Source organism: Carya illinoinensis, chromosome 3 (assembly GCF_018687715.1).
Source record: "Carya illinoinensis cultivar Pawnee chromosome 3, C.illinoinensisPawnee_v1, whole genome shotgun sequence".
Taxonomy (NCBI): Eukaryota; Viridiplantae; Streptophyta; class Magnoliopsida; order Fagales; family Juglandaceae; genus Carya; species Carya illinoinensis.
Window position 1 is genome coordinate 5490305 of NC_056754.1, and position 24453 is coordinate 5514757.

Sequence of the window (24453 nt, forward strand, 5' to 3'; positions counted from 1 at the left end):
CAACTGCTTCACCAGGTCCTCTGCGCGACCACTTCCTGGAAAGGTATAAACTTGCTTATTTAAGGAAAACTGTAACTGCATTTAGTTACTGGTTGTTGTAATAACGAAGGATTTGGCTTTGCCTTTTGAAAACAGAGTTACATGGAGTATGAAAACAGAGTTATACGAAGTACAACTAGACATGGTGAAACAAACTTTTATTTTTTTTTTATTTAAATAAGGCAAATATTTTTTAGACTTTAGCTTATGGTAAGATAAAAATTAGTAAAAACCTTCGCTTTTCTAATTTATTATCTTCCCAAGTTCATGCATGTTAATGTTCGGTTGTAGCTGAAGACGGATTCTTAACCATGAACTATTCCCACCGGTCAAAATAATTATCCTCACGGACCCCTTAATGCTTTGTTTTATGAAATGGTGAACTATATGTTTGGTTTAATGTTATTGTTAAGAGAATGAGAACAAAATGTACTGAATATTATATGAATGCTTAAATGAGAACTTTGTATATTTTCTGCAATATATAATAATATATATATTATTATTTTGCTACATGATTACATGGTTATGCTTAAGGTACCAGAATTGTTTTTTTGGGTATAGGCATGTCATTTAATTCATCAACTTTCTTAGATATACATGTAATTCAGTTATGTTTTAGCAACATTTGTTAAAGCATACTAGCATTTTTCTTCCGGCTTTACACAATTAAAACTTAGTTATTTTTTTTAATATCTCTTAAAATAATTACAACCAAGGAGGGAGGATTGATTCCAATTTACTTAACAGAGAACACGTCGCCAGCTTTAAAAAGAATTGTAATTACTTTATTGCCTTTGATTAAAATTATAGTGAAGAAATTTTTTGAATTTTCTAATGCTTTGTTTAGATGGAGAAAGGGAAGGACCATGCATATCCTATAACACGTTCTACAGCAGATTCCACAACAAATCCATCCACAAATCCTCCCTCCCAGGTATGGAACTGAGCAAATTATCTTAAATTCCTGAAAGTGACTTTATCATGACTGGTTTTGTTCCACAGATGATAGCAATACCATTCTATCCACTGGGATCGACGTCTCCAACTGCAAATCCATCAACCAATCTACCAACCCAGGTGACATCTCAATTAAACCAAGAGACGATGTATTTATGTACTAATATTAAACCTTTAGAACCAAATGACGTGAGCTATATTAATACACATTTTTTTCATAATCTGTAGGTGATACCAATACCATGTTACCCGGATTTTTCAAACTATATGCATGGTTGCCATCCACCAATGCCAAATGCGTGGTTACCCCCATTTTTCGAGCGTCCTGAAGCCAGTGCATCTACACAAACTAGTCAGGTGATAAATTCACCCAAGCAGATTTTGCACTTATTTTTAACCATGTATGAAATTGATTTATTTCATTTTGTGGGTGTAAACTGCAGGGAAACCCGTTGCCCCCATGCGAGTCGAATCTTAACCCTTCGAGTGGTCTACACTCTGCAAGTTCAAGCCATGTTGATGAAACCCAAGATCCCACACCTGAGTCTACTGGAAAAAGTATGGATACTGTTATTGGGGGGAGTGATGATCTGTCTGGGCCACATGATAATGTGCCCCAAACTGAAAGGGCCGATATTGTTGAGGAGCAGAAATTGGGAATGGTGTTTAAATCTGAAGAGGACTTATTGTCTTATTATAAAAGATATGGGCAACAATGCGGTTTTGGGATAATGACTCAGAGGAGCCATAGGTTTGAGGATGGGAGCCTGAGATATGTCACATTGGGTTGTGCCAGGGGTGGGAAGGCACGGAACCGTACGTCTAATGTTGCCAGGCCACGTCCGACATCAAAGACAGACTGTAAGGCAAGAATAAATGTGACGTTAGAAAGAGGTGTGTTAAAGGTGAACAGTGTAGATAATTCCCATAATCACGGCTTAAGTCCACAAAAGTCGAGATTTTTTCGCTGCAATAGAGAAGTGAGCGAGTCTGTTAAGAGAGTGTTAGACATAAATGATCAAGCTGGGATAAGAATGAACAAGAGTTTTGCCTCTCTTGTGCAAGAAGCGGGTGGGTTTGAGAACTTGCCATTCAATGAAAAGGACTGTCGGAATTATATTGACAAGGCACGCCACCTTCGACTTGGGAAAGGTGGTGCTGGAGCCCTCCGTGAGTATTTTGCGCGGATGCAATACAAAAATGACGGATTCTTTTCACTAATGGATATGGATGATGACGGGCGGTTGAGGAATGTATTCTGGGCGGATGCACGAAGTAGGGCAGCCTACAAATATTTTGGTGATGTTGTGACTTTCGACACGACCTATTTGACAAACAGATATGGGATGCCGTTTGCACCGTTTGTGGGTGTAAACCACCATGGACAGTCGATATTGTTGGGCGCAGGATTAATTTCTAGTGAGGATACAGAAACGTTTACATGGTTATTTCAGACCTGGTGTAATTGTATGGACGGTGAAGCTCCCAAGGCTATTATCACGGACCAAGATAGAGCCATGAAAAATGCAATAAGCCTTGTCTTTCCAAACAGTCGACACAGATTTTGCTTATGGCACATTTTGAAAAAGTTGCCTGAGAAGCTAGGTTCACATGGTGAATTCAAAACTGGGTTGAAAACTGGGTTATTAAATTGTGTGTATGACTCTCACACAGTTGAGGAGTTTGAGGGGTCTTGGGAAGTGTTAATTACGAAGTACAACTTGCAGGATAATGCTTGGTTGAAAAGTTTATATGCTGAGTGTACGTATTGGGCACCGGTATTCATGAAAGATGTTTTCTGGGCTGGAATGAGTACAACCCAAAGAAGCGAGAGTATGAATGCGTTTTTCGACGGGTATGTTCATGCTAAGACAAACTTAAAAGAGTTTGTCGATCAGTTCGATAATGCATTGAGGAAGAAGATTGAGAATGAAAGTGCGGCGGACTTCCAGTCATTCAATGTTACAATTCCCGTCGTCTCCCCCTCTCCACTTGAGAAGACTTTTCAAGACATATACACTTGCAATAAATTTAGAGAAGTTCAAAAAGAAGTAATAGGGATGCTTGCAACTCTTCCAACTCTACACAGGAAGGATGGTGTAATTGCAACATACAATGTAGAAGATGAAGTGAATGTTGATGATTTCATCAAGGAGGTTACCCACACGGTGTACTTTAATGAGGCTGAATGTGAGGTGAAGTGTTCATGTGCCTTGTTTGAGATGAGAGGGGTATTGTGTAGGCATGTATTGGGCATTATGAGAGTTAACAAAGTCCGCTCGGTGCCAGAAAAGTACATACTAGATCGATGGCGGAAAGACATAAAGAGAACTTACACTCTTATACGAAGTAGTTACGATGGGGTTGATGAGAGGCCTGAAGTATGCAGATATTCACATATCATCAAGAAATGCAACGAAGTAGCCACAAATGCATCTTCATGTGATGAGCACACTGAGGATATGCTAGCTAAGTTAGATGCAATGAACTTAGGCTACCGCACGAACAAGCCGCCATCAAAGGTGAATGTTACAACAACTGCCGTGCCCACCACAACTGCCACTTCTAAGAATGTATTGAGTCCCCATGTAGTGAGAGGAAAAGGCAGACCGCCTTCTCTCAGGAAAAAATCCATGATTGAACATATTAAACCCACGACAAAGAAGGCTACTCAGAAAGGAAAACGTAAACAGGTTAACTCAATTACAGACTAGGGTGGAATTTCCAGATTTTACTGCTTCAAGAAAGTGTGTTTTACTGTTATTATGCCTTTATGACTTAATAGAAATTGGTTTTTATTTGCTTCCTTTGTAGCCGCATGGAGTAGAAGGCGAAGTTCTGGGAACTAGAAGGAATTTATTTGGTTCCACAGTTGTTGGGACACAACAAAGTGTCACATTTCAGGTTTCATTTGGGTTTTTCATATTTGTGTATTTAAAGATTTCTCATGGTTAAACTTTACTTCTTACTAATATTTTGCATGCTGTATTATTAGCCTCCTCAAAACACTACCGAAGTGTTGGACTTTAGTGTCACCGAGCTAGACTTTGCGGTGAATGAGACGCAAGAAAGTGTAAGATGATTTAGTTAGATTTTTGTCATCTCAAACTAAATGAAAAATGTTTTCACATGGTGAATTCTTTTTTTAGAGGATGTATTGGGTATGAATTTTAACCGTTATATTATACGTGTGACAGATGCAACTTCATCCGGATGGAACCCAGCTTGATCATGAAGGAAGTATGGCAATTTTGCATCTATTATCATACATAGAATGTTTAATCATGATGCTCAAGATATCTACTTGTGGAAAAAATACACTTGCATGTTTGGTGGAGTATTGAGTACATGCATTATATATATATATATAAGCCGCATGTGAAGGAAGTGGTATTTTGAGGATTTTCAGCTAGCTAAACTTAAAATACACTTTCCATCGCATACACATATTTTGCACTAACTTTAGTAGGCATTAAATGTTTAATATTGTTGGGCACATGATACTTTGATGTCATTTTTTGCTTTAAACATCTTAATTTACCATATATATTGAAAATTGATTGGGCATATCCATTTGTATTGGGTGCTTTTACTTTCCAGTTTAATCATGTTGATGATTGGGAAGTATTTTGTGCAAAGCCATGGAAGATTAATAGGAATAATGATGGGGAGTCGAGCTTGTGTGCGTTGATCCAGCTTTTGAGTTGCAATTTTTTGATGGGTGGATATAATATTTTTGTAATCATTTGTATTGACTTATTTACTAATTAGTTTTTGTAATTAGGCATTTGATGGGTGGAGAAGTTGTAATTATTTTTTGTTGGGCATATAGCTATGTAATTATTTATCATAGGGTGGACCTTTGTTGTAAATACTTTTTTGAGAACTTAAGAGCTTATTGTCGATCAGGGGTTCAAGTAATTGTTGTATGTTCCAACTTTTTCCCATGTGAATGACGTTATTTTCCTGCATAATATGGAAGGAGATTAGGGGCTGATTTGGTAGGGAGAGTGTATTTCAGATTTACTGTATATATATATTTGTTGTGGATGATTCACAGGTTTTACAATTGCTGATTTAGTCTAATCCTGAATCGTATATAAATATTTGTTGTGGATGAACCCAAGTTCATGTGCCGAGCAAGGAAGTGTTGTTTTATGGGTTGCTTTTGGGGTATAGATGGGGTCAGCACCTTCCCCTGCTTCCTGCCGAGTAAAACAAACACTAAAGGAATTTATCTTCAATCATAATGTACTGTATATAGATTTTGCTTATATTCATCATGAGTTACGTAAAGTGGCAACCATCCATGCCACTTAAGTTGTATGTAGCCGAGTGAGTGTCTCCTAGAAGGCAAGTATATACTTGATTTTCACCAAAAATCATCATCCGCTTAATCTGTCCCAGAAGTCCTCTTGATCTAAAACCTTCACTAAAGTGCCAAGTATATACTTGTTACAAAGTCCTCTTTATTATGCCTCATCAAAGAAGATGATGACGGAAACAGGCTATCATGCACAAGTAAGGTGTTCGGATTTGCATGGTCCAGCTGAACTACTCAAATAAAAAAGTCTATCATGCATAAACTACATTTCAAGCACCTTCCAAACTGTCCAGATTTCCCCAAAAAAGTTCCAGATTTCTACTAGTAAGTTGCCAGACCTGTAGGCATGTATACACTTCAATTTCCACACAAAAATTACAAATACCAACATAAAAGAGTTGTCCCAAAAGTTCCAACTTCTGAACTTGCACTAATAAATTTATACAAAACACAACTAAATGCCTATTAATACTCAAAGCGATCGTATAAAGTACAAATAAAGTAAAATAGAAACTGCCACACATATACGAATATGTGTGCGTTGACGCCGGACTTCCACCTCCCGCTTGACAATTTCGCCATCTCTACGGCGAACCTCTTCCGAACAATGTCGAACCTCTTCCATCATTGTTCGCACCTCTTCCTCTCTTCTTCGAAAAAGTTGCAATAATTGGCGAACCTCTTCATGTGTTTTCTGCAACTCTTCATGTGTTTTCTGGAGCTCTTCCTTCTTCATCAAAATCTCAATGAATACTTTCATAAGGTCATTCTCCATTTCCTTACCACTATCTGCCCATATGAAAAAGTTGCAATGTGGTAATCCCTATATAAACAAACAAACAAACATATATGAGAATGTGAAGGATGGTGTAGTCAATCTGAAATTGGTACTGGATAAGTATACAATAATTAATTTTTGTACCTTGGTATTGTATTTTGAACACCCAAAGAATGATCGGCCCGGATTTCTTGGCGTGTTCGATGTTCTAAGTGAAGCAGGTGACCCACAATTGCAAATTGGGTTGATTCTCAAAGTATGATTAACAATAGAAGATGAAGAAACTGACGATGATACCTTATCTCCCTCAGATAACATGTTCCCAATCAACAATGGAGTATGCTGTTGCTAAAAAATATTAGTGTTTTTCATTCATTGTTTGCTGTTGGGGTTTACAAGTTTTTTTTTTTTAAAACAGGAGAGTTTAATCACCCAAAACGTTAGATGGTTTAATCCTTAAAAAGATTATATTATTTTTAATCCACCCGAAGGGGAGCTGAGTTTAATCCTAAAAAATCAAGTGCAAAAGGAGTTACACATATTGTGCTTCACATTGGGTTGAAGTGAAGTGTAAAGGTGTGTTTAATGCTTTAGCAAAGTGTACTTTGGTACATTAATAGATATCAATAGGAACTTCAAATTACTAGGAGATAAAAAAAAAAGTTGGTTCATCTACCATGATGGTATCCACATCCAAGCGCACACATACTTTGCAAAAGTAACTTGTAAAAATGAAAACTTAAGTTCACTTCACATACTGCTATATGCAGAAAGTATGGAACTCTAAACATAAATAAACTAGTTCATCACATATGATGGTGTCCACATCCCAGCGCGCACATACTTTACAAAAAGTTGCCAGTCAAGTCGGGATTTGTGAAGATAATTGTATACAAATCAAGAAATAACCGTTATATATGTTTAGGAAGTGCAAATCTCTAACATCAAAGACAGAGTAAAAGTAAACAAGCTAAATTAAAAAAGTTACAAAAAAATGTTCTTGCTAAAACTACACAGATTATTTATAAAAATGCAAGAAGTGGCAGTCTAAGCTACAATATTGCAAAAACAGAAAATGAACAACGAAGATATTGGTGGGCGTATAGATTATTGATGTCACGACATATTAAAAAGATTGAAGGGCCAAACACATGGGACCATCAAAGGTGAAAGTTTATAACATATTTGTATGGCCTCAAGCCTTGTTTTCAGATGGATTCAGAAAATACAGAGCTTGGATATTGGAAATCAGACTTACTTTTTGTTGCTTTCAATTCACAAGACTAAAAACAAATCCAAACAAATCCAAACAAATCCAAATCCATGGGTATCCTTAAAACCAGATTAGGGGCTTCTAACAATTCCTCAAATCCAAATAAAATTAAAAAAATAGTGGCCTATTACAATCCAACACCATGTACAGATCCAGATTATCTACTAAAAATGATGTTAATTTTCTCACAGCAAATCTAAATATAATATTGGAACAGATTTGGGGCTTCTAACAGGGAACACACAGAAAACCCAAAAATAAAAAAACCCAAAGCCGAGTCCAACAACATGTACAGATCGAGAAAATGTATTACAAATCATGTTCATTTTCTCACAGCCAACCTAAATAACATCTTCGAACAGATTAGGGGCTTCTAACAGACAAAAAAACAGAAAACCCAAAAAATTATAACCCTTCGCCAAGTCCAACAGCATGTACAGATCGATAAAATGTATACAAATCATGTTAATTTACTCAAACCAACCCTAAATAACATCTTCGAACAGATTAGGGGCTTCTAACAAGAAAAACACAGAAAACCCCAAAAAAATAAAACCCTAGGCCAAGTCCAACAGAAAACCCCAAAAAATTAAAACCCTAGGCCAAGTCCTACAGAAAACCCTAGGCCAAGTACAGATCGATTAAGCAAAACAACAATATATATCCTATGTTAACGATCGAAGATCGATTAAGCATGAGAGAGAGAGAGACCTCTTCCGATATATTTATTCCCGACTGCACAGATCTGCGCCACCCCGGCTTACTGCAGTGGTTCCGAACGAAAGGAGAAGTGATGGGGAGGATTTTCGACCTTTGCTCCCACGGCGTGAGAGGTGAGAGGAGAAGTGAGAGCTGAGAGGTGAGAGGAGAAGTTTGTCAAACCAGGGATGAGAGCTGAGAGGTGAGAGGAGAAGTGAAAAAAGAAAAAGGTGAGAAAAGTGAATATCGAAAGGACTGCAGCCGGTTTGTCAAATTCATCTTCCCGCTTAGAATGAAACTCACCGTTTCATTAATGTCCACGTCAGCCTGGTGCGCGAATCCGTCCGCAAGTGGCCTGCAACAAGACTTTTTCTTTGATCAATCACATCACATTGGTGCACAGATTAGTGCACAACTATGCTTGTAACTATATATATTTTTTTTTATTAATTTAATTTGAAACTATGTTAAAATGAAAAATAAAATAATATTAGATGTGCATTTTTCTTATCTTAAGTATATTTTACTCTCCATGCATCATATACATGCTCATTGATTTCATTACGTAAACTCAATTTTTTTTAGCTTGATTTATTATGTCATACGAATGTTTAAATTAGTTATAAATATCAAAATATAACTTTTTATGGGTCATTTTCTTTACATTTTATTTTAAATTTTGAGATTAAACAATATGAATAAGTCAAGAACTTCAAATCATAAACGTTAATGTTAGGATTATGTTTTGAAATAAAAGTAAAATAAACTTTTTCAAGTTTTAATATTGTCGATATAAAGTTTTGAAACAAAATAAATGACGAATTTCTTATAAATGATTTATTAGTCTATATATATTGAAAATGAATGTGATAATTAATTATCTTTGTTGAAAAAGATTTAAGATCAATTGGCTTGTTAAATACTTTTATTTTTATTTTTTTATATTTAAACTTGAAACTTCGTAATGCTAGATAAAGCGATGAATTGTATAACGATCACATAATTATTTAAAAAAAAAAGGTATGTTTTATTATTAAAAAATATTTTTTTCTTATAAATCTTATATTTATTTTTTATTTTTTAAATAAACTATGCAGCAATGCCTGCAAATATCAATACTCAATTCTGATTTCATCCCTAGAGGCCTCTCCAAGTCGCTTGGGAATCCAAAGCTTACTAGAAAATCCACTGCCGGCATGGACCATGATAATCATTATACTGATAATTAATGGGTAAGTACTCTTTATAAACATTATACATAATGGACACGGCGCCGAGGGGAAAAGAAAGATACATACCCATGCAGCTCTTCTGGCAGTAATTCGTTAGGTTTCAGGATGGGCCAAAACATCCCACGTGATGGCTATTGCGAGACTGGATTCGAATCTCTTCAAGGTCCTCAAAAGAAAGGTAATTTAAGAAGATCTTTCGAAGCCATTTTCTCAGATCGCGACAGCCCTTGGACGGTTGGACCTGCGTCCGTTTAACGAGAGTTGTCAACAAATTGAAATAACCAGTGGGTCCATGCAAATCCTTATCGGCAGTTTCTAGACAGGCGTGGCGATATCTAATTGGGCCAACAGAGATAAGCCGGGAATATTTTGGGGTTTCAGCACTTGGCGTTGTTCTTTAAAATCCAAAGTTTCAGGATTATTGGGACTATGAAAGTAGAAAGTACCCAGGTACTAGTACCTTACCAAACAACTTCTGCAATTTTCTGGGAAGTGATAAGTGTAATTTGTCTTCTCTTCCGGTAATAAACTGCCTACATTTATGATCTTCATGGCATTTGTAACTTCATCTTTCTGGTTTTCCTTTTCTAGCTTTCTGTTTTTGTAAACTCAGCTATATAACTATCGTCTGGTTGGTTGCTTAGAAGGTTGATGGGAAGGATATAGATTCCAACTTCGAAACGGATCTTCTGTGTGTTTACGTTGTCTTCGATCATTTATTGATTCTGAAAAACACCGACTCAGTGCATGTCTGTTTTAGTTAAGAGTAATTGTTTTGTTTTCTTGAGGATATACGGAGGAACTAAGATTTAAACGTTTCGATATTTCCCTTTACCCACACCTCCTTGGCTGTCCAATGATGAAGATAATATGTTTGATGATATGTTATCCTTCTTCTACTTCTCTCTTTTTTCTTTTGGGGAGCAGTAAGGAGGCCAAGGCGGCCGAGGGGGCCAAGCCTCTGAAAAGATAAATCATGGTAACCAATTTTTTCAAGAAATTAAATTAAAATATAATATTTACATTAGATTATTTATTTTTTAAAGATTATAATTATTTGGGTGAAACATATTTAATAAAAGTCCCTACGATCACTTATATATAGCTATGCAATATGTAATTGTGCTGCTTAATATTTTTTAAATATATGTTAATGCAATACATGATGATTATTAAGTGATAGAACAAATTTAGTCTATAGTTTATATACATTACATATTTCTTATAATTTCTATATAGGTCGTTTATATAACTCAATCTCACCTTTTAATTGCAATATATGAAAATTTTAGATGTAAAATTAACAGTATTCATGAGAAAATACAAACTTGAAATTTATTTGTTTTCTTTCTTATTTATATGTATTTTTATCACTTTTTTAAAGATATTCCTAAAAAATCTGAATTCAACTATTTATTTCAGATTTAAAAGTATTCAATCCTGGCTTGTCCCTTGGGGGAGGGTGGGGTGGGGGAAAGATATCTGTCTTCTAATAATGCGTGACTATCCACATGACCGTTTCTTCCTAAATTCCACGTTTTTAGTGGCCCGAGTTGCACTTGCTTAATACGGATTCTTGAAACATACTGGTTCTTTAGATTAGTCCATCTTCAAGGTTTTTCTTGTGCTTTTTTATAGTGGTTTCGCAAAACTGGGTATATTTTTTTCAATTGAAGTTTTGCTTTCGTATGATATCGAGGATAGTCAATTTAAAATGCCTGTACAGATGTGATGTGGCCAGGTAGTTCATCCGGTTGGATTTATCTTGAACTAGGAGAGGTGTTCTTTATGGTTTTATGGAGGATAATAAGCTGAAAGGTATCTTTTCAGAGACAAAAATGTTCTAGTTTTATGCTCTATTTTCTGCCCATACCACGTGTGTGCTGTAATTTAGTTAATTCAACTATATAAACTCAAGTGCTTATTAACTAAATGGTGTGGGGATAGGCAGCCTGTATATTTCTTTGAAGCCATCACTAGAAATTAAATTCCACGAAGCAGGAAGAGTATGCCAGATGGGTCTATCACATAAAGCCATCTAATGGGACAGAGATGCTTCTTTAGAACCTCAATCTATGGCCTCAGCCTAGCAGGATAATATTTCATTAATGTTGGATACTCACCCGACCTTCCCGCAGCAATGAATGAATGCTCAAAACTATATTTCTTATTCTCTTCTAGTTGAAGTACTTTTCCGCTAGTTCAACGCCTAGAGAACAAAAGTAGTATATATTGTGGTCAGAAAAGATTATTTCCAGGCAGTGCGAAGTAATAAAAGACAAAAACAAAGTCAGCATCTTAAGAGTCTACATTTCCTTTGTGCTCGTATTTTCAGATCTATGATATTGTCGTGAAATCGAATGCAAATTTATGTACGTTGAAACCTTTCCATAGATGGATATTGCTGACCCTCCTCTGTTCTATTCTTCTTTCAGGTTTACATGGCTGTGGTTCCAATATGCTCCAAAATGACCTATAAAGACCAAAGAGGCTTCATGTATGGATGTATGGCGTTGGCAGATGGTCCTAGGTCCTTCGCTTCACTTTCAAGTGAAATATGCAAGAGACGGCACATCTCATATCTTACTATTGATACCATAACGAGAACCAAGACAAGAAAAGCGAATAACCCTAGACATTTGCCTTATGGAAGTACTTCTACACTTTTCAGGAGCATGACCGAAGTAACTGTCCTTCAGATGGCACATCTTACAGAAAGCCATCTAAGATTCATTTCAGGCAATGATTCACGTCAAGAAAAGCTTTACATTGTTCGTTATGCATCAGAATCTGTTAACAATGAGAAGCAGCTGAGATCATTAGATTCTTATTTTGGAAAACTCCAAGATGATGCAAAATCATCTCCTTCAGTTACTTTAGACAAGACAAGGCAGATACATAATGGAGATGGTCGTGTCGGATCAAAGACGGGGTTGAGTTCTCTCAATGACTATCTGGGAAAACTTAATAAAGGTAATATATCAGTATCCCGAACTTTCCCTTCCTTTTTGGTGAGTGAATTGGTTTCAAGGACCTATGCTTGTCCATCAGTTTAGCATTGTGAACTAGAAACTACCGGTCTTTGTGACCTATAAATCTTCTGCGATATTGAAAAAGAGGCTAAGCAGTTTTAGTAGAGAGATGTTTAAGTATCATAACATTTCCACTATCATTTTCAACACCCATTTGGGCTGTATATTAATCTTCCACATGCGTTGTGTTGCATGATTGGAAAAATAGAAGAAAAGGTGAAAATTGGCAAGATGCAAAACTATTACCATCATTGCACCTCAAATCTACTCTTTTTGGATGTTACTCAAAACTAGGACTTATAAAAGCCTAATTTTCAATGTTGACCTTTTTATGAGTAATTTGTTGCTAAAATACCTGTGTTGCTCATCAATTTTCTCACTTTAATATAGAACCCTATCTTCAGCTTTGTTGTGTAAGTCCCACATTGGCCGAGTCAAAGTGCCCTTCCGACTACATCCCTGCATGCTATTTGATAACATCCGTGTATGCAAAGTGCCAGCAATCTTTTAGGATATATTTGGGATCTACGCCAACAAGACTTTTCATATGACCACTTCGTTTGATATTTTGATGTATATCAGAGAATTTCTTAAATTGGCCAGTTTTCTTCTTACCCTACTGATTTTATCAGAAAGGACGAAACTTTGATAACTTCACCAGCTACGGAAGAATAGAAAAACTTTTGGCATTTTGAAGCAATATAAGGAAGACTTACGATAGGTGATTATAATACTACGATTAGAATCAACCACAATGCTTCTTCATCTAATGAGTTGTCAATGCTTAATTCTTTCCATCATATAAGTATCTTGTGACTGGTTATATCTAGTAGGAAAATTGATCTTGTATGCTTTGTCTTTCCTTCAGATGAAAAATCAGAAAATTATCATGAGTCATTTAGTACTCTTGTTGAGCATACTGCCAAAGACAATCAAGTAGGAAAACCCTTCTCTATCAGTGATAATTCCAAAACAGACAATGAGGAGGAACCGAAGAGTTTCAAGAGAGTAAGAAATAGATATGGTAGTAGCGGTCCAGAAGGTTCACAAGACATACGACAGGATGATGAAACATCCAATCTCTACTTAATGTAAAATCCTGATCTGTTGTAATGAAGTTTTACGTTTGACACAGTATGAATTTTTCTAGCTGTTAGTTTTCATTTCATGTTCTGTATTTCATCATGTCTACAAGTATCAAAATTCTCTAATGCTTCTTTACTCTTTGTTTGGATGCAGAGGTGGGCTGGTTTCTATAAATATTGCAGTTTTTCTGTTTGAGATGGCAAGTCCGATAAGGAACTCTGAAGTAGAGCTTCTTTCTCTCCCATTATTATATGGGGCAAAGATAAATGATTTGATCTTGGTTGGAGAATGGTGGAGGCTGGTGACACCAATGTTTCTGGTACAAGATTGATGATTGGGTTCGTGTTTCCATTCTATAGCTTTCTAGTTTCTAGCATTTTCTTTTGTTTCACACTTGAAATGATCACTCTAAACATTTACTTTAAAAACTAGTCTGCCTGCTCAATTTGAGGACATGATACATTATGGGGTTGGCCATTAACACATTTTGGAGGGTGGAATCATTTTTTCGCCCCCTCTCTCAAAATGTTTTGTATGCGCAGCACTCTGGAGCTCTTCACATGGCTCTTGGATGTTGGGGACTTCTTACTTTTGGGCCTCAGGTTTGCAGAGTCTATGGTTCGTTTACATTTTTCTTGATCTATATCCTCGGAGGAATTTCTGGCAACTTGACGAGCTTTCTTCACACACCAGAGCCGACTGTTGGTGGGACAGTAAGAGCATTAAAACTTCTTTTCCTTTCTTTAAGTAATTCCATAATGCTTTACGTTTATTCCTTCATGGTAGATTGTATGAAACATCATTCATATCACAGATCTTACATAAACAAAATTTCAACTTGGTATGATCGTCAATTCAGAGATATTAATTGAATACCTAGGATGCTTCATGTCAAATATCCAAACCCATATAGTTCTTGCCTAAGTAAATTTCAAATTAATTAGTACTTCAGAAACCTAATAAATGTATTGCCTTTGCAAAACCACTCAAGTTTAGGGGGAAAAAAAACTTGTATTCTTGCTCCTGTGGTATAGCTGGGTCCAAATCCTGCACAATCTCCTTCAACATTTGCTTTATGTAACAACAATATATAACTTTTATGTCCACCTTAAGGTTGCCTATCTTGAGATCAGTTTCCGTGTCTTTTCTCATCACCTTTTCTTTTCGTCTTTATGTATTTAACTAAGTCAATTTGACATGCAGGGACCAGTTTTTGCCATAATAGGAGCTTGGCTCATTTATCAGCTCCAAAACAAAGATGTGATTGCAAAAGATGTTTCAGTTGGTATTTTTCAGAAGGCAATAATTATTACAGCTCTTGGCTTCTTATTAAGTAATTTCGGTCCAATTGATGACTGGTAAGGTCTCTGCTTCATGATCTTAATTAGCTAAATTACTTGAAGAACAGATTTTTTAGGCTAGTTAATGTAGATGAGGAGAAATTTGCATCCATGAGCTCTAGCTCCAATAGCACCACTGCTGCCGTACCAAAGGATTGAGGATGTTTTTAGGCTTTAATTTTATGAGAATCTCACTTCTGGATTACATGTTTTCTCTGTGTTAAAGACTGTGCTTCGAATTTCGTGTCTATTACATCTCATTCATCTATAATGATCTTGAAATTTGGTTAGCATGGAAATTATAGAAGTATGTAATCCAAAGGCAAGTTTGGGAAAATACTGTCCAGTGAAAGATTTTTGTGGTGTCTAGTAGTCAGAGTTAAAAGAAGAACAAAATATAAAAGTGAGATGCTATGAAAATTGAATCTGGTTGTACATAAATGTTGCAGGACACATTTTGGAGCAGCTTTTACTGGTATAGCATATGGCTTTTTCACTTGCCCAACACTTCAGCTAGACGATGCATCTTCAAGAGCGGGTCAAGAAGAGGGAATTACACTTGTTAGACGATATGCCGATCCTTGTAAATCACTTATTTTTTTCACTATCTTCATTGTTGTTCTGAGCTCTTTACTTTTCTTTATCGAACCTCCTCTAAACGCCCTAGCATCCGACAACTTTGCACAGTTGTGGAAATAGGATGCAATATATTAGTATTGGTTCTAAATTCATGTAGCGTGTAAGGGGGCAGTCTTATCTGGGAAACAAGACAATACATGTACATGTAGATCAATAGGATGCAATATATTTTTTTCCTGTTTTCATTTTCCCTCTCCTCCCTTTGCCAAAGGATGTAGAAATTGCAAACAATAAGAGCAGTGAAATTTTCAATGCACGAGGTGTCTTTTCTTAGCTTGAAATCCCATCCGTATCACTTGTTTCTGCTGCTCACTGTTGTATGAGCAAATTTATATAGGGAAAACTCTACTCGTAATGTCTTTAGTACCGTAATAGCCATGCAATATCCTTTATATGATGTGTCGATGTTTAAAGATTCCCACGAGTTAACAACACAAAAAACGATACAGAGATCGGGAATATTGTTCTAAAATTGTTGATTACCGCCATTCTCTGCTGTAGCTTTTAGCCGCACCGTTAGATCAATATTTTGATTCCGTTAGTCTTATTCTAATTTCTATACGTGTATATTTTGTTTTGAAGATACGCTTTATATATGATCTCTTCTTATTCAACGAAATCTAAAAATAAAACAAAAGATTGTTAGGAAGTGAAAGACGTTCGGATTGATAAGCCACCCGACCCAAAAGAACACACGTCCTTCCACGCGTCCTAGAAAGTGCACCGTTACCAAAGAGGGTCCCATAGCGGCTACCAGAAGCTACTCAAATTTCATAGCTTTTACCAGAAGGTACCCACAAAAGACGGGCCCCTAAATAATACCCCGCTCATGAAGGTTCTTTAAAATGTATACATTTTGAATGTCCTGAACCAAAAACCATCTAGACAAAAGCCTTCCTTTCATCAACTTCAAAACCACCCACAAACCTTTTCTGTATGCGTGTTTGATACAAGATGGCTGCTCGAAGGCGTGGTAGAGACCTGCTCGGTCCTCTTTTGGCGGTCAACTTGGTGGTGTATCTTGTAGTTCTTGGACTGGCTGGATGGTCCATCGACAAATACATCGATGGTCAACAGAATCACCCCCGTATCTCTCTCTCTCTCTCTCAGTTGTTTGGGTAGCCCTCGAGTATTTGTATACGAGCTTCTTTCTTTGATATCTTTACAGATTGGATAGTGATAGCCTTACTATCCTATTACCATTCATCTACTACTCAAGTATATTTTAAATTTTTTTATTTTTATTTTATTTTCTTTTAAGTAATTTTTTAACATTCTTAATTATTAAAAAAATTAAAAAAATATATAATTTTACTAATACTCATTTCTTTAATTATTAAGTAAAATAAAAAATTAAAAAAAAAATTAAATACAAAAAGAGTAGTAAATGAATTGTAAAGGAATAGTAAATATATCATTTTCCTTACAGATTTGGGTGGGAATCCTGCAACGAGTTTTATGTTGTTCTTCGCTTTGTTAGCGGGGGTGGTGGGGGCTTGTTCTGTTTTTCATGGGCTTGCGCACCTTCGGGCTTGGCGGAGTGATAGTCTGGCTGCAGCAGGCTCTCTAGCAGCTATCTCCTGGGCTATTACTGCTCTTGCTTTTGGGTACTTATTTCTCACAATCATCCCTGTTCAAATTCAGCATCTCGTTTAATGCTCCAATTCAAACGCTGATCTTGTTTTCTAAGCAATTTCTTGATATAGTCTGGCATGCAAGGAAATCATTTTGGGAGGACACAGAGGAAATCGCCTGGTAAGGGATGATCTCTAGTAAATTGCTTGGACATGCTTTAATTTAATCAAAATAATGAATATGACGTACCACCATGCCCAAAAAAATAAAGGCCAGATTATATGATAACCAAACTAAATTCTGCCGTCATAACGTGATGATTTGCAGAAAACATTGGAGCTCTTTCTATTCATATCGCTGCTGATTCAGTTGCTGTACGTGGGGCTTCTGCATGCTGGGGTTTTTAACAGTACATATGGACCAGGTTATCGTAGAGACGGCAATGGCCATGGTGGTGGCATTGCCATGGGTCATGAACCCCAGAAGACAGACACTCCTGAAACCTGAAACTTCTCGCACGCACATTCTGTTAGTGAGCTTATATGAAACAAACATGTCTTCATTTTCTTTCCCTTTCCGAAAGCTCTCGAGTCAAATAGAACTAATCGCCATGCTTTTTTGTATGTTTTGTGCATAATTGATTTCTCAAGGAAACCGGAAAGAACCACTTGTGGGGTACCAACAATTGCTGCCAAAAGGTTTCCCAACGAGGAGTACAAGAAAAAAAGGGGTACCAAAAGAAACAAACAACATTAAGCCAAAAGCTTGGCAATTTTATCTCATCAAATTGTTCTTTCTTTATTGGTTTGTTGATAAGTTTTTGAGTGACTTATTCTGTTTCTAAACATCCGGTAGCATTATTTATCACTTACTGTTTAGACTCGTTGGTCTTCCATTCTACAATAGCTAGGGTGTGGCGTCCACCACAAGCAACGAGTTTAGCTATCCAACTCCCCTCAGCTGCACCCTCGCTAACATTTTGTGGAGGGGGAATGTTTATGGGCACTTCCATTGGTTGACCGGTAGTGACTTTCCGACCATATCCAAGACGCCCATGGTCACCTCGACCAAACTGCCAAAAGTCATGACCAGTCATCATGAGTAATACTTCCCAACTGTCGACCAATTGAAAGGAATTGGAAAACAGCGAGGATATGGTGCAAGACTCGCGATAACTAGAAACTAGCAAGCATCCAGTGACCATAAATGATCCGAGAATGCATTGCATTCAATATCTCAACCAAAGCCACGGTGCTGCTGTAAAAGAGTCGTAATACTTACCGAGAACATGCGCCCATCACGAGTTAGTGCAACCGAGTGCGTGCCTCCACAAGACACCTGGACGCCATTTGAACAAAACCAGAAGATCTCAAACTACAGCAATGATAGCGAAGAGAAAGCAACATGGACATCCATAGAGGCTACAAATTAAATATGCATGGGGAATCACGTAAACACCGTTTCTTTTTCCGTAATTTGTGTTGGCAGAAAATCCCTTTACAGGTGATGACCGCTATGGGAAACACCAGAAGTTATTTACAATGTTGCTTCCCTTATTACTACGTTGGCAATCCACACTGATTTGGACAAGTTAAAAAACCTGGTGGATTGATTTTGTGTCCGATTCATCCATCATCGTGCGGACACATTCATGAACTGATACTGATTTGGACATCAATTGCAGACCCCACAATCCAATTAAGCAAACTGATAGATATTGGTCGATATACAAAATCAATCTACAAAAAAAATCTATGCAAAAAAAAAATCTTTACCGGTACCTGAACAATGTCCTCTCCAGCCAGAAGATGAACCCGCTGAGGCACCATTTTACTGCTCTTGTCATTATCTCCAAATCCTAGCCTCCCATGTTCACCTCTTCCCCATCCATACACCTAGAAAGGAATGTCATGTATTAACTCCTTTTCCAGCAGGCGGTAGGCAATGGCCCAGTCAGTTGTCCATTCAGGCAGGTCATTGCGTAAGGATCAGAATGGTGATAAAAGATTTAATAATAAAACATTGATATAAGAGGAAAAAAGTGCAATCATAGCACTTTAATGCGTCATACTAGTTTCCATTTTTGGCACTCTATATATATAGAAAAACACTCTCAATAAAAAGTTTATAACTATATTCTTCCAACCAGGATAGAGCCCCTGGCACATAATTTTCAACCAAAAGAGCAAAGGCGCTTCTTGCATTTTGCAGAACACCACAAAGCCAAAATCATGGCCTCTTGAATGAAAAGGCATTTAAAGTTTAAACATCAAGATAAAGTGACCTACCTACAGAAAAGTCAACCAAAATGAGTTTTTATTAATAAGCAAATATGATATATTTTTTTTAATAAGAAATGACAAGAAAAAAATTGGTTGTAAAACATTGCCTGTGGTACTGTTGATGGAGGGAGAGGAATGGAAAAAGTTTCGAGGATCGCAAACGGACAATGGACGAGCTTAAAATGCACTTCTTTAACACTTTAATGGCGTGAACATTCACAACTTTCTTGAATCTCTAAACAATCAATGTATAGGTGTTGCTCTTGTATATGCCTCATGTATTTCGACTATATGCCTATTTATGTCAACATCTCAGAACCTTCGTGTTTAAAAATACACCTGAACAAGTGAAAAAAACTACACACAAATCATAATAGACATGCACAAGAAAGAATCTCTTTGGAGAGAGAGAGAGAGAGAGAGAGAGAGAGAGAGAGAGAGAGAGAGAGAGAGAGAGAGAGAGAGAGAGAACCTCTCCATCATCCGTTAATGCAGTAGAATGCCAACCTCCAGCAGCAATATCAACCTAAAGGTGCAAAAAGGTAAGGTGACTATCAGACTAGCTAAACCAGGCACAAGATCCCAAAACCTGTAAAAAAAACTGAAAGTAAATGAAGCCAACAGATTTGCAGTTTTATTTGATGTTAAGTAGCATATGTTACTGACTGTTCCTGAAACTAAACCTTCCCACAAAGGATTTATTTATGAAGAAAAGTAAGTTGAATCTTCAGTATCGTTTGAAAGATTCATATGCATTAAGTAGTTGTACATGATTACTCTGCAAAGAAACCAAGTTTCTGCGAACACCACTATAGTGGGTTTTTCAACAAATATGGTTGGACCAAAAAAAAAGACATTGCCTGTATAAGAAACATTCTGTTCTTTTAAGAACAGGCACAATAAGTGATGGGAAAAAGAAGACATGGTTGGAAGGTGAGGTTGTGAGTTCAATATTATCTTTTAATAAGATAAGATTTTATTAATGACATTGTGAGATATCATTAAGGCCCCATTTAGGTTAAGAGTTTATCTGATCTGATCATTACAACTTTTTTAAATTCCTACACAAAATATAATAAACAATTCAACCTTATCAAATCCCAAAATAATAATAATATTAAATATATATATATAGTTTTTGATAAGTAAAAATTTTATTCAATAAATGCAAAAGGCAAAGCCCAAGTACACAAGATGTATACAAAAGAAACGCCTAAATACATTCTCATACTAGAAAAACGAGGACAAAAACTCATGGACAGCCGCTCCATTAAGTACACTAGCTGAAAACCAACTAAACAAGGAACACAAAAAATTCCCAGAGTTCTCTACATTGCGCTCCCTATTATTAAAACACATCTCATTCCTTTCCAACCAAATACACCACATAATGCACAAATGAATCATTTTCCACGCAGCTGCCACTTGAGAGCAAGTATGAAGTCTAGTCCAACATGCGAGTAAATCTACCACTGATTTCCGCATAACCCATTAAAAAAATAATATTCTATTAATATTTTATTGAACTTTCAATTTTCATCTTAACTCATCTCATTTAAACTCACTATCCAAACGGCACCTAAATGTGAGATAACTTCACCAATAAAATAAGATTGTCTAGGGATGAAAAAGATAACACAGTAAACCAACTTGATTCTTGAGGCTTTTTTCTTCACTTGCTTTGAGAGAGTATCATGGCTCAAGGCACACTTGAACTGCACCTTGAAAGCCGAGGTTTCAATCATGAACTAGGGCTATTGTTGAAAGCCCAAAAGCTTGCAACTAGATGAAGTACAGTAACCAGGGCTTTATAACTGCCCTGGCCTTTGCCCTGTGCCTAAGCATGCTTTCCACACATTTCAACCAAACAGAACAATTTGTTTTGTTTTGTTTTTTTTTTTTTAGAAATTGTGGATTGTCAGAGATAACAAACTTGAAAGAAGCAACATAATGACGATACAGGTAAAACATAAGGATTTCAAGTACTGAATTACGAACCAAAGTAAGACCAGAAAGCCCATGGACAACAACAGGATGTGATCTTGGTTGGGTGTCTCCAGTCCCAAGCTGTCCATATTCATTATTACCCCATGCCAATAAAGTCCCATCCTCTTGGAGAGCCAAATTATGAAATGCCCCAACTGCAATGAGCCTCACATTTTCAAGACCTAGAACTCGAACAGGAACAGAGATCTGCTTTCTGGACATATGGTATAAATAATATGTAAAAATAAAATAGAGATGACTTAGTTAAAAGCAGGCAGCAAACTATCATGGTATATGTATGGGTACAGCACACTCCATAAGTTATATCAAACCATGCTATTTAAGTAATTAGGTAAAACAGATGTATTAAAATAGAATAATATAATTAACCAGAAGGGGGATTATACATGTCTCCAGGTGGCCATGGCTGACCCCATGTCCATACATGCCCATCACGTGTAAGTACCACAGAGTGAGTACCTCCAGCAGCTACCTGTGAGATAATAAATTATAAGATCTCCAAAACACAAATAAAGCCCCTCATGCCAATCTGCATCTACGCAGATGCTTGGGGAGAAAAGGCGGAGACAAAAAAACTTCTATGTCATGCCCGTCAGTGAATGCAGAATAGATGAGCATGTTATATATATGTATGTATGTATGTATATATGAATGTCATTGTAAGTGAAGAGCTATCTTAAGTAACAATCAGCTTCAAAACACTTAAAACTTTGCAAAATATGAGAACAGCCCTTAACTGACCCAAGATAACATTTCCAAAGTCTAAAGCACAGATTGAGAACAGCCAAGAATCATAGGACAAAATATAGCAGGTGAAAAGGAAGTGTATAGAAAACAATAATTTAATGCAACAGAGACACTATATGAAATTCTAGTGTCTTTAAAAGGGGAATAGAGTCTAACTCCACAGCTACAAAGTTGGGACTAATGACCCCCAATAATTCATTAACTAACCAACCAGGCAGAGGTAGCCTTGACAGTTTGCAAATTTTAGAGTACATTCTTAACTAAGAAACCATGATAACCTTGAAAAAGACCCTGTTATGGTGGAAACCAATATCTGCTTCATTCTCTAAATCAATAGTAGCCACTGAATTTGTTTAAAGTGTTAGCAAGCTTGTATAGCAACTAACAGCAGGTCGTGAAGACTCCATAATGATACCCCTAGTGCTACACCAACTTATGTTTTAAACTGGTGTCACTTCTGTTTTGTGAGTTAAAATGACATCCAAAGACAGAGTAATATAAAGCATAATGATCCTCTTCTAGTCTAACTGCCTTCCTGAATTACAACATGGGAGAAATTTAAAGGAGCTGACTTCTAAATTCTTCAGTCATTGCCCTAGCTATAGAACATATATTTTAAAGCTATCAGCCTGCAAGGATGGTGCTGAGAATTCATTTCCCAGAAAACAAGAACAAGCTCATTTGCATGCCATGAGATTCAAATAAAGTTCATCAAAATTAATATCTATAATGTTGGAATGTAGAGATCATGCACTAAAAAGCATATAAGGACAGGTTTCCGAGAAAAGAAATACAGCCAGAGGATTCCTTCTATGTGATAACTTATAGTGCCATAACCATGCATTAACATGAGTAAAATTACCTGGCGAACTACAAACTTTGGTGCACAGCGCTGAGGAATCATTATATCCCTTCTCAACAGCCTACCACTGTCATCTTTCCTCTCTGGTTCTTCCCCACACTGCCCATACTCATTCCCACCTGCATTAGGTTTCCCACACATCAAAGCGGAAACCAACATTATGTCCTTTTTTTTTAGGTGGAAAATTTTCCAAATTTTACTGACAAGTAGTTAAAGATTTTTATTAATAATAGCGAGGGACGCAGCCATGCACGTGGGCAGTAGGAAGGTTTCCAAAATGCCACATTCATGAACTCAAATTATCTAAATTTAACACTCAGCTAAGTGGAGTGAACCTTTTTTTCTTTTGCTAAATTATAAATGAAAAATGATTTGGTGTCTTTTTCCTAATCTCTCTCAGTAAACAGACGAACAACAATGGAATCATAGTTACAATACCCCAGGCATAAGCTCGGCCTTGATCATCAACAGCCAAACAGTGCCACCCACCAATGGCCGCCTGAAACAAATAAAAAGAACACCACTAAATCAGACAATGGCGAAAAGAAAAAAATCATTTCCATATACAGAAGCATTAGTTATCAAAATATAGCAATTACCTGAACGATTTTAACACTGGCAAGCGCCTTAACCTGACTGGGAATATTCTCAGTTTTGGTCTCTGGTGGGTGTCCCAGTGTCCCTCTTTGGTTCCACCCCCACGTAAACAACTATCAAGCACCCAATCACCAGACATCCAAAAAAGAAATTAATAACACAATAGTCCCAGCAGTAAAAATAAGAAAACGTGAATAAGCAATAGAGTAAGAGGAAGGGACCTTGCCGTCGTGGCAAATGGCGAGGGAGTTGCGGCTGCCAGCGACGACGGAACGGACAGACTGCGAGTCTAGGGCTTTAATGGCGCAAACCCATTCTCTCTCTTCGTTATTCCCGATTCCCAATTGCCCATCCTCTCCTGAGCCCCTGAGTTAAAAAAAAAAAAACAAAAACAAAAAACAGAAGTGGAAAAAGAATAGTTCATTCTACTTTATTAGCAAAGATCATACTCATTCTTATTGCTTGTATGGAGAGATAGAAGTACGCACCAAGCGATGATAGCGGAAGTATTGGACGCCATGGGAGTACGTATTTGTATATTTATCCTTTTTCTTTTCTTTATTTTAATCTACTTCCAGGGATAGATATAAAGTCACTTTCTACCATCCGATGCTCTACTGATTTGAGGAAAGCGAACCCAAGTCGTTCGAAAATGCTTTCACTAGTCCAGTGGAAGACGACGAAGAATATATATTCATGTAGAGGAAGGGCGAAAAAAGGTGGGGGCCAGGGAACGATGTCGTATGGGGCAAGCAAAATGGCTTAAAAATTTCGTGTGCGACTTTCCGTAATCCATTTTCCTCCGTTCCAAACAGAGGCAATCAAATATTGGTTTGGTTTCCAAAACGAAAACTGTATATTAGGCGGCATGACGAAGGCATCCATCCAACTACCAGAATTCAATTTCAAGCCAGGAGTAGAATTCCAAACATAGCGAAGATGGATCATGGAATATGATTCTCTCAGTTTTCTCACGGAGTT

The 24453-nt window shown here is 36.9% G+C and overlaps 5 protein-coding genes across 9 annotated transcripts; 3 read left to right on the plus strand and 2 right to left on the minus strand.

Annotated features, from left to right (window-relative positions):
* The first annotated feature begins 889 nt into the window (after positions 1 to 889).
* On the plus strand, positions 890 to 4343 carry LOC122302422 (protein FAR1-RELATED SEQUENCE 5-like). Its single transcript, XM_043113677.1, has 7 exons — positions 890 to 976; positions 1045 to 1119; positions 1228 to 1356; positions 1443 to 3692; positions 3814 to 3903; positions 3995 to 4072; positions 4197 to 4343. The coding sequence occupies exons 1-7, from the start codon at positions 890 to 892 to the stop codon at positions 4341 to 4343; spliced, it is 2856 nt and encodes a 951-aa protein (XP_042969611.1).
* Positions 4344 to 5658: 1315 nt separating this feature from the next.
* On the minus strand, positions 5659 to 8231 carry LOC122303964. The gene is made up of 3 exons (XM_043115969.1): positions 8086 to 8231; positions 6246 to 6443; positions 5659 to 6146 (listed from the first exon to the last, which is right to left on the minus strand). Exons 2-3 carry the CDS (start codon positions 6417 to 6419, stop codon positions 5796 to 5798), a joined length of 525 nt encoding a protein of 174 aa, XP_042971903.1. The 5' UTR covers positions 6420 to 6443; positions 8086 to 8231; the 3' UTR covers positions 5659 to 5795.
* A 1262-nt stretch (positions 8232 to 9493) lies between these two features.
* Positions 9494 to 15654, plus strand: LOC122302799 (RHOMBOID-like protein 9, chloroplastic). Of its 5 annotated transcripts, XM_043114222.1 has the most exons (8): positions 9770 to 9826; positions 11032 to 11123; positions 11741 to 12278; positions 13206 to 13428; positions 13577 to 13742; positions 13966 to 14136; positions 14627 to 14781; positions 15213 to 15654. In XM_043114222.1, exons 3-8 carry the CDS (start codon positions 11747 to 11749, stop codon positions 15460 to 15462), a joined length of 1497 nt encoding a protein of 498 aa, XP_042970156.1. In that variant the 5' UTR covers positions 9770 to 9826; positions 11032 to 11123; positions 11741 to 11746; the 3' UTR covers positions 15463 to 15654. The 5 variants fall into 5 exon arrangements, with proteins under 5 accessions (XP_042970153.1, XP_042970155.1, XP_042970152.1 ...); XM_043114219.1 differs by lacking the exons at positions 9770 to 9826; positions 11032 to 11123 and adding an exon at positions 9494 to 9755; XM_043114221.1 differs by lacking the exon at positions 11032 to 11123 and having other exon boundaries at positions 9700 to 9826.
* A 508-nt stretch (positions 15655 to 16162) lies between these two features.
* Positions 16163 to 17822, plus strand: LOC122302803 (membrane protein PM19L-like). The gene is made up of 5 exons (XM_043114228.1): positions 16163 to 16489; positions 16832 to 17009; positions 17109 to 17157; positions 17305 to 17505; positions 17628 to 17822. The coding sequence occupies exons 1-4, from the start codon at positions 16357 to 16359 to the stop codon at positions 17482 to 17484; spliced, it is 540 nt and encodes a 179-aa protein (XP_042970162.1). The 5' UTR covers positions 16163 to 16356; the 3' UTR covers positions 17485 to 17505; positions 17628 to 17822.
* LOC122302801 (ultraviolet-B receptor UVR8-like) lies at positions 17750 to 24438 on the minus strand. The gene is made up of 11 exons (XM_043114223.1): positions 23961 to 24438; positions 23694 to 23838; positions 23475 to 23585; positions 23314 to 23374; positions 22876 to 22994; positions 21653 to 21738; positions 21258 to 21459; positions 19732 to 19785; positions 18759 to 18872; positions 18259 to 18315; positions 17750 to 18049 (listed from the first exon to the last, which is right to left on the minus strand). The coding sequence occupies exons 1-11, from the start codon at positions 23990 to 23992 to the stop codon at positions 17846 to 17848; spliced, it is 1185 nt and encodes a 394-aa protein (XP_042970157.1). The 5' UTR covers positions 23993 to 24438; the 3' UTR covers positions 17750 to 17845.
* Positions 24439 to 24453: the final 15 nt, after the last annotated feature.

What these genes read in the sequence shown, in the direction of transcription:
- LOC122302422 (XM_043113677.1), top strand. Translation starts at nt 890, where the DNA reads ATGGAGAAAGGGAAGGACCATGCATATCCTATAACACGTTCTACAGCA. An exon ending in CCACAAATCCTCCCTCCCAG is followed by an intron (nt 977 to 1,044) that starts GTATGGAACTGA and finishes TTTGTTCCACAG; the next exon opens with ATGATAGCAATACCATTCTA. An exon ending in AGAAAGGAAAACGTAAACAG is followed by an intron (nt 3,693 to 3,813) that starts GTTAACTCAATT and finishes CTTCCTTTGTAG; the next exon opens with CCGCATGGAGTAGAAGGCGA.
- LOC122303964 (XM_043115969.1), bottom strand. Translation starts at nt 6,419, where the DNA reads ATGTTATCTGAGGGAGATAAGGTATCATCGTCAGTTTCTTCATCTTCT. An exon ending in GTTCAAAATACAATACCAAG is followed by an intron (nt 6,147 to 6,245) that starts GTACAAAAATTA and finishes TTGTTTATATAG; the next exon opens with GGATTACCACATTGCAACTT.
- LOC122302799 (XM_043114218.1), top strand. Translation starts at nt 9,735, where the DNA reads ATGAAAGTAGAAAGTACCCAGGTACTAGTACCTTACCAAACAACTTCT. An exon ending in TCTGGGAAAACTTAATAAAG is followed by an intron (nt 12,279 to 13,205) that starts GTAATATATCAG and finishes TCTTTCCTTCAG; the next exon opens with ATGAAAAATCAGAAAATTAT. An exon ending in ACATCCAATCTCTACTTAAT is followed by an intron (nt 13,429 to 13,576) that starts GTAAAATCCTGA and finishes GTTTGGATGCAG; the next exon opens with AGGTGGGCTGGTTTCTATAA.
- LOC122302803 (XM_043114228.1), top strand. Translation starts at nt 16,357, where the DNA reads ATGGCTGCTCGAAGGCGTGGTAGAGACCTGCTCGGTCCTCTTTTGGCG. An exon ending in TGGTCAACAGAATCACCCCC is followed by an intron (nt 16,490 to 16,831) that starts GTATCTCTCTCT and finishes TTTTCCTTACAG; the next exon opens with ATTTGGGTGGGAATCCTGCA. An exon ending in GACACAGAGGAAATCGCCTG is followed by an intron (nt 17,158 to 17,304) that starts GTAAGGGATGAT and finishes GATGATTTGCAG; the next exon opens with AAAACATTGGAGCTCTTTCT.
- LOC122302801 (XM_043114223.1), bottom strand. Translation starts at nt 23,992, where the DNA reads ATGGCGTCCAATACTTCCGCTATCATCGCTTG. An exon ending in AGGCCGAGCTTATGCCTGGG is followed by an intron (nt 22,995 to 23,313) that starts GTATTGTAACTA and finishes AACCTAATGCAG; the next exon opens with GTGGGAATGAGTATGGGCAG. An exon ending in CCATGGCCACCTGGAGACAT is followed by an intron (nt 21,460 to 21,652) that starts GTATAATCCCCC and finishes CCATATGTCCAG; the next exon opens with AAAGCAGATCTCTGTTCCTG.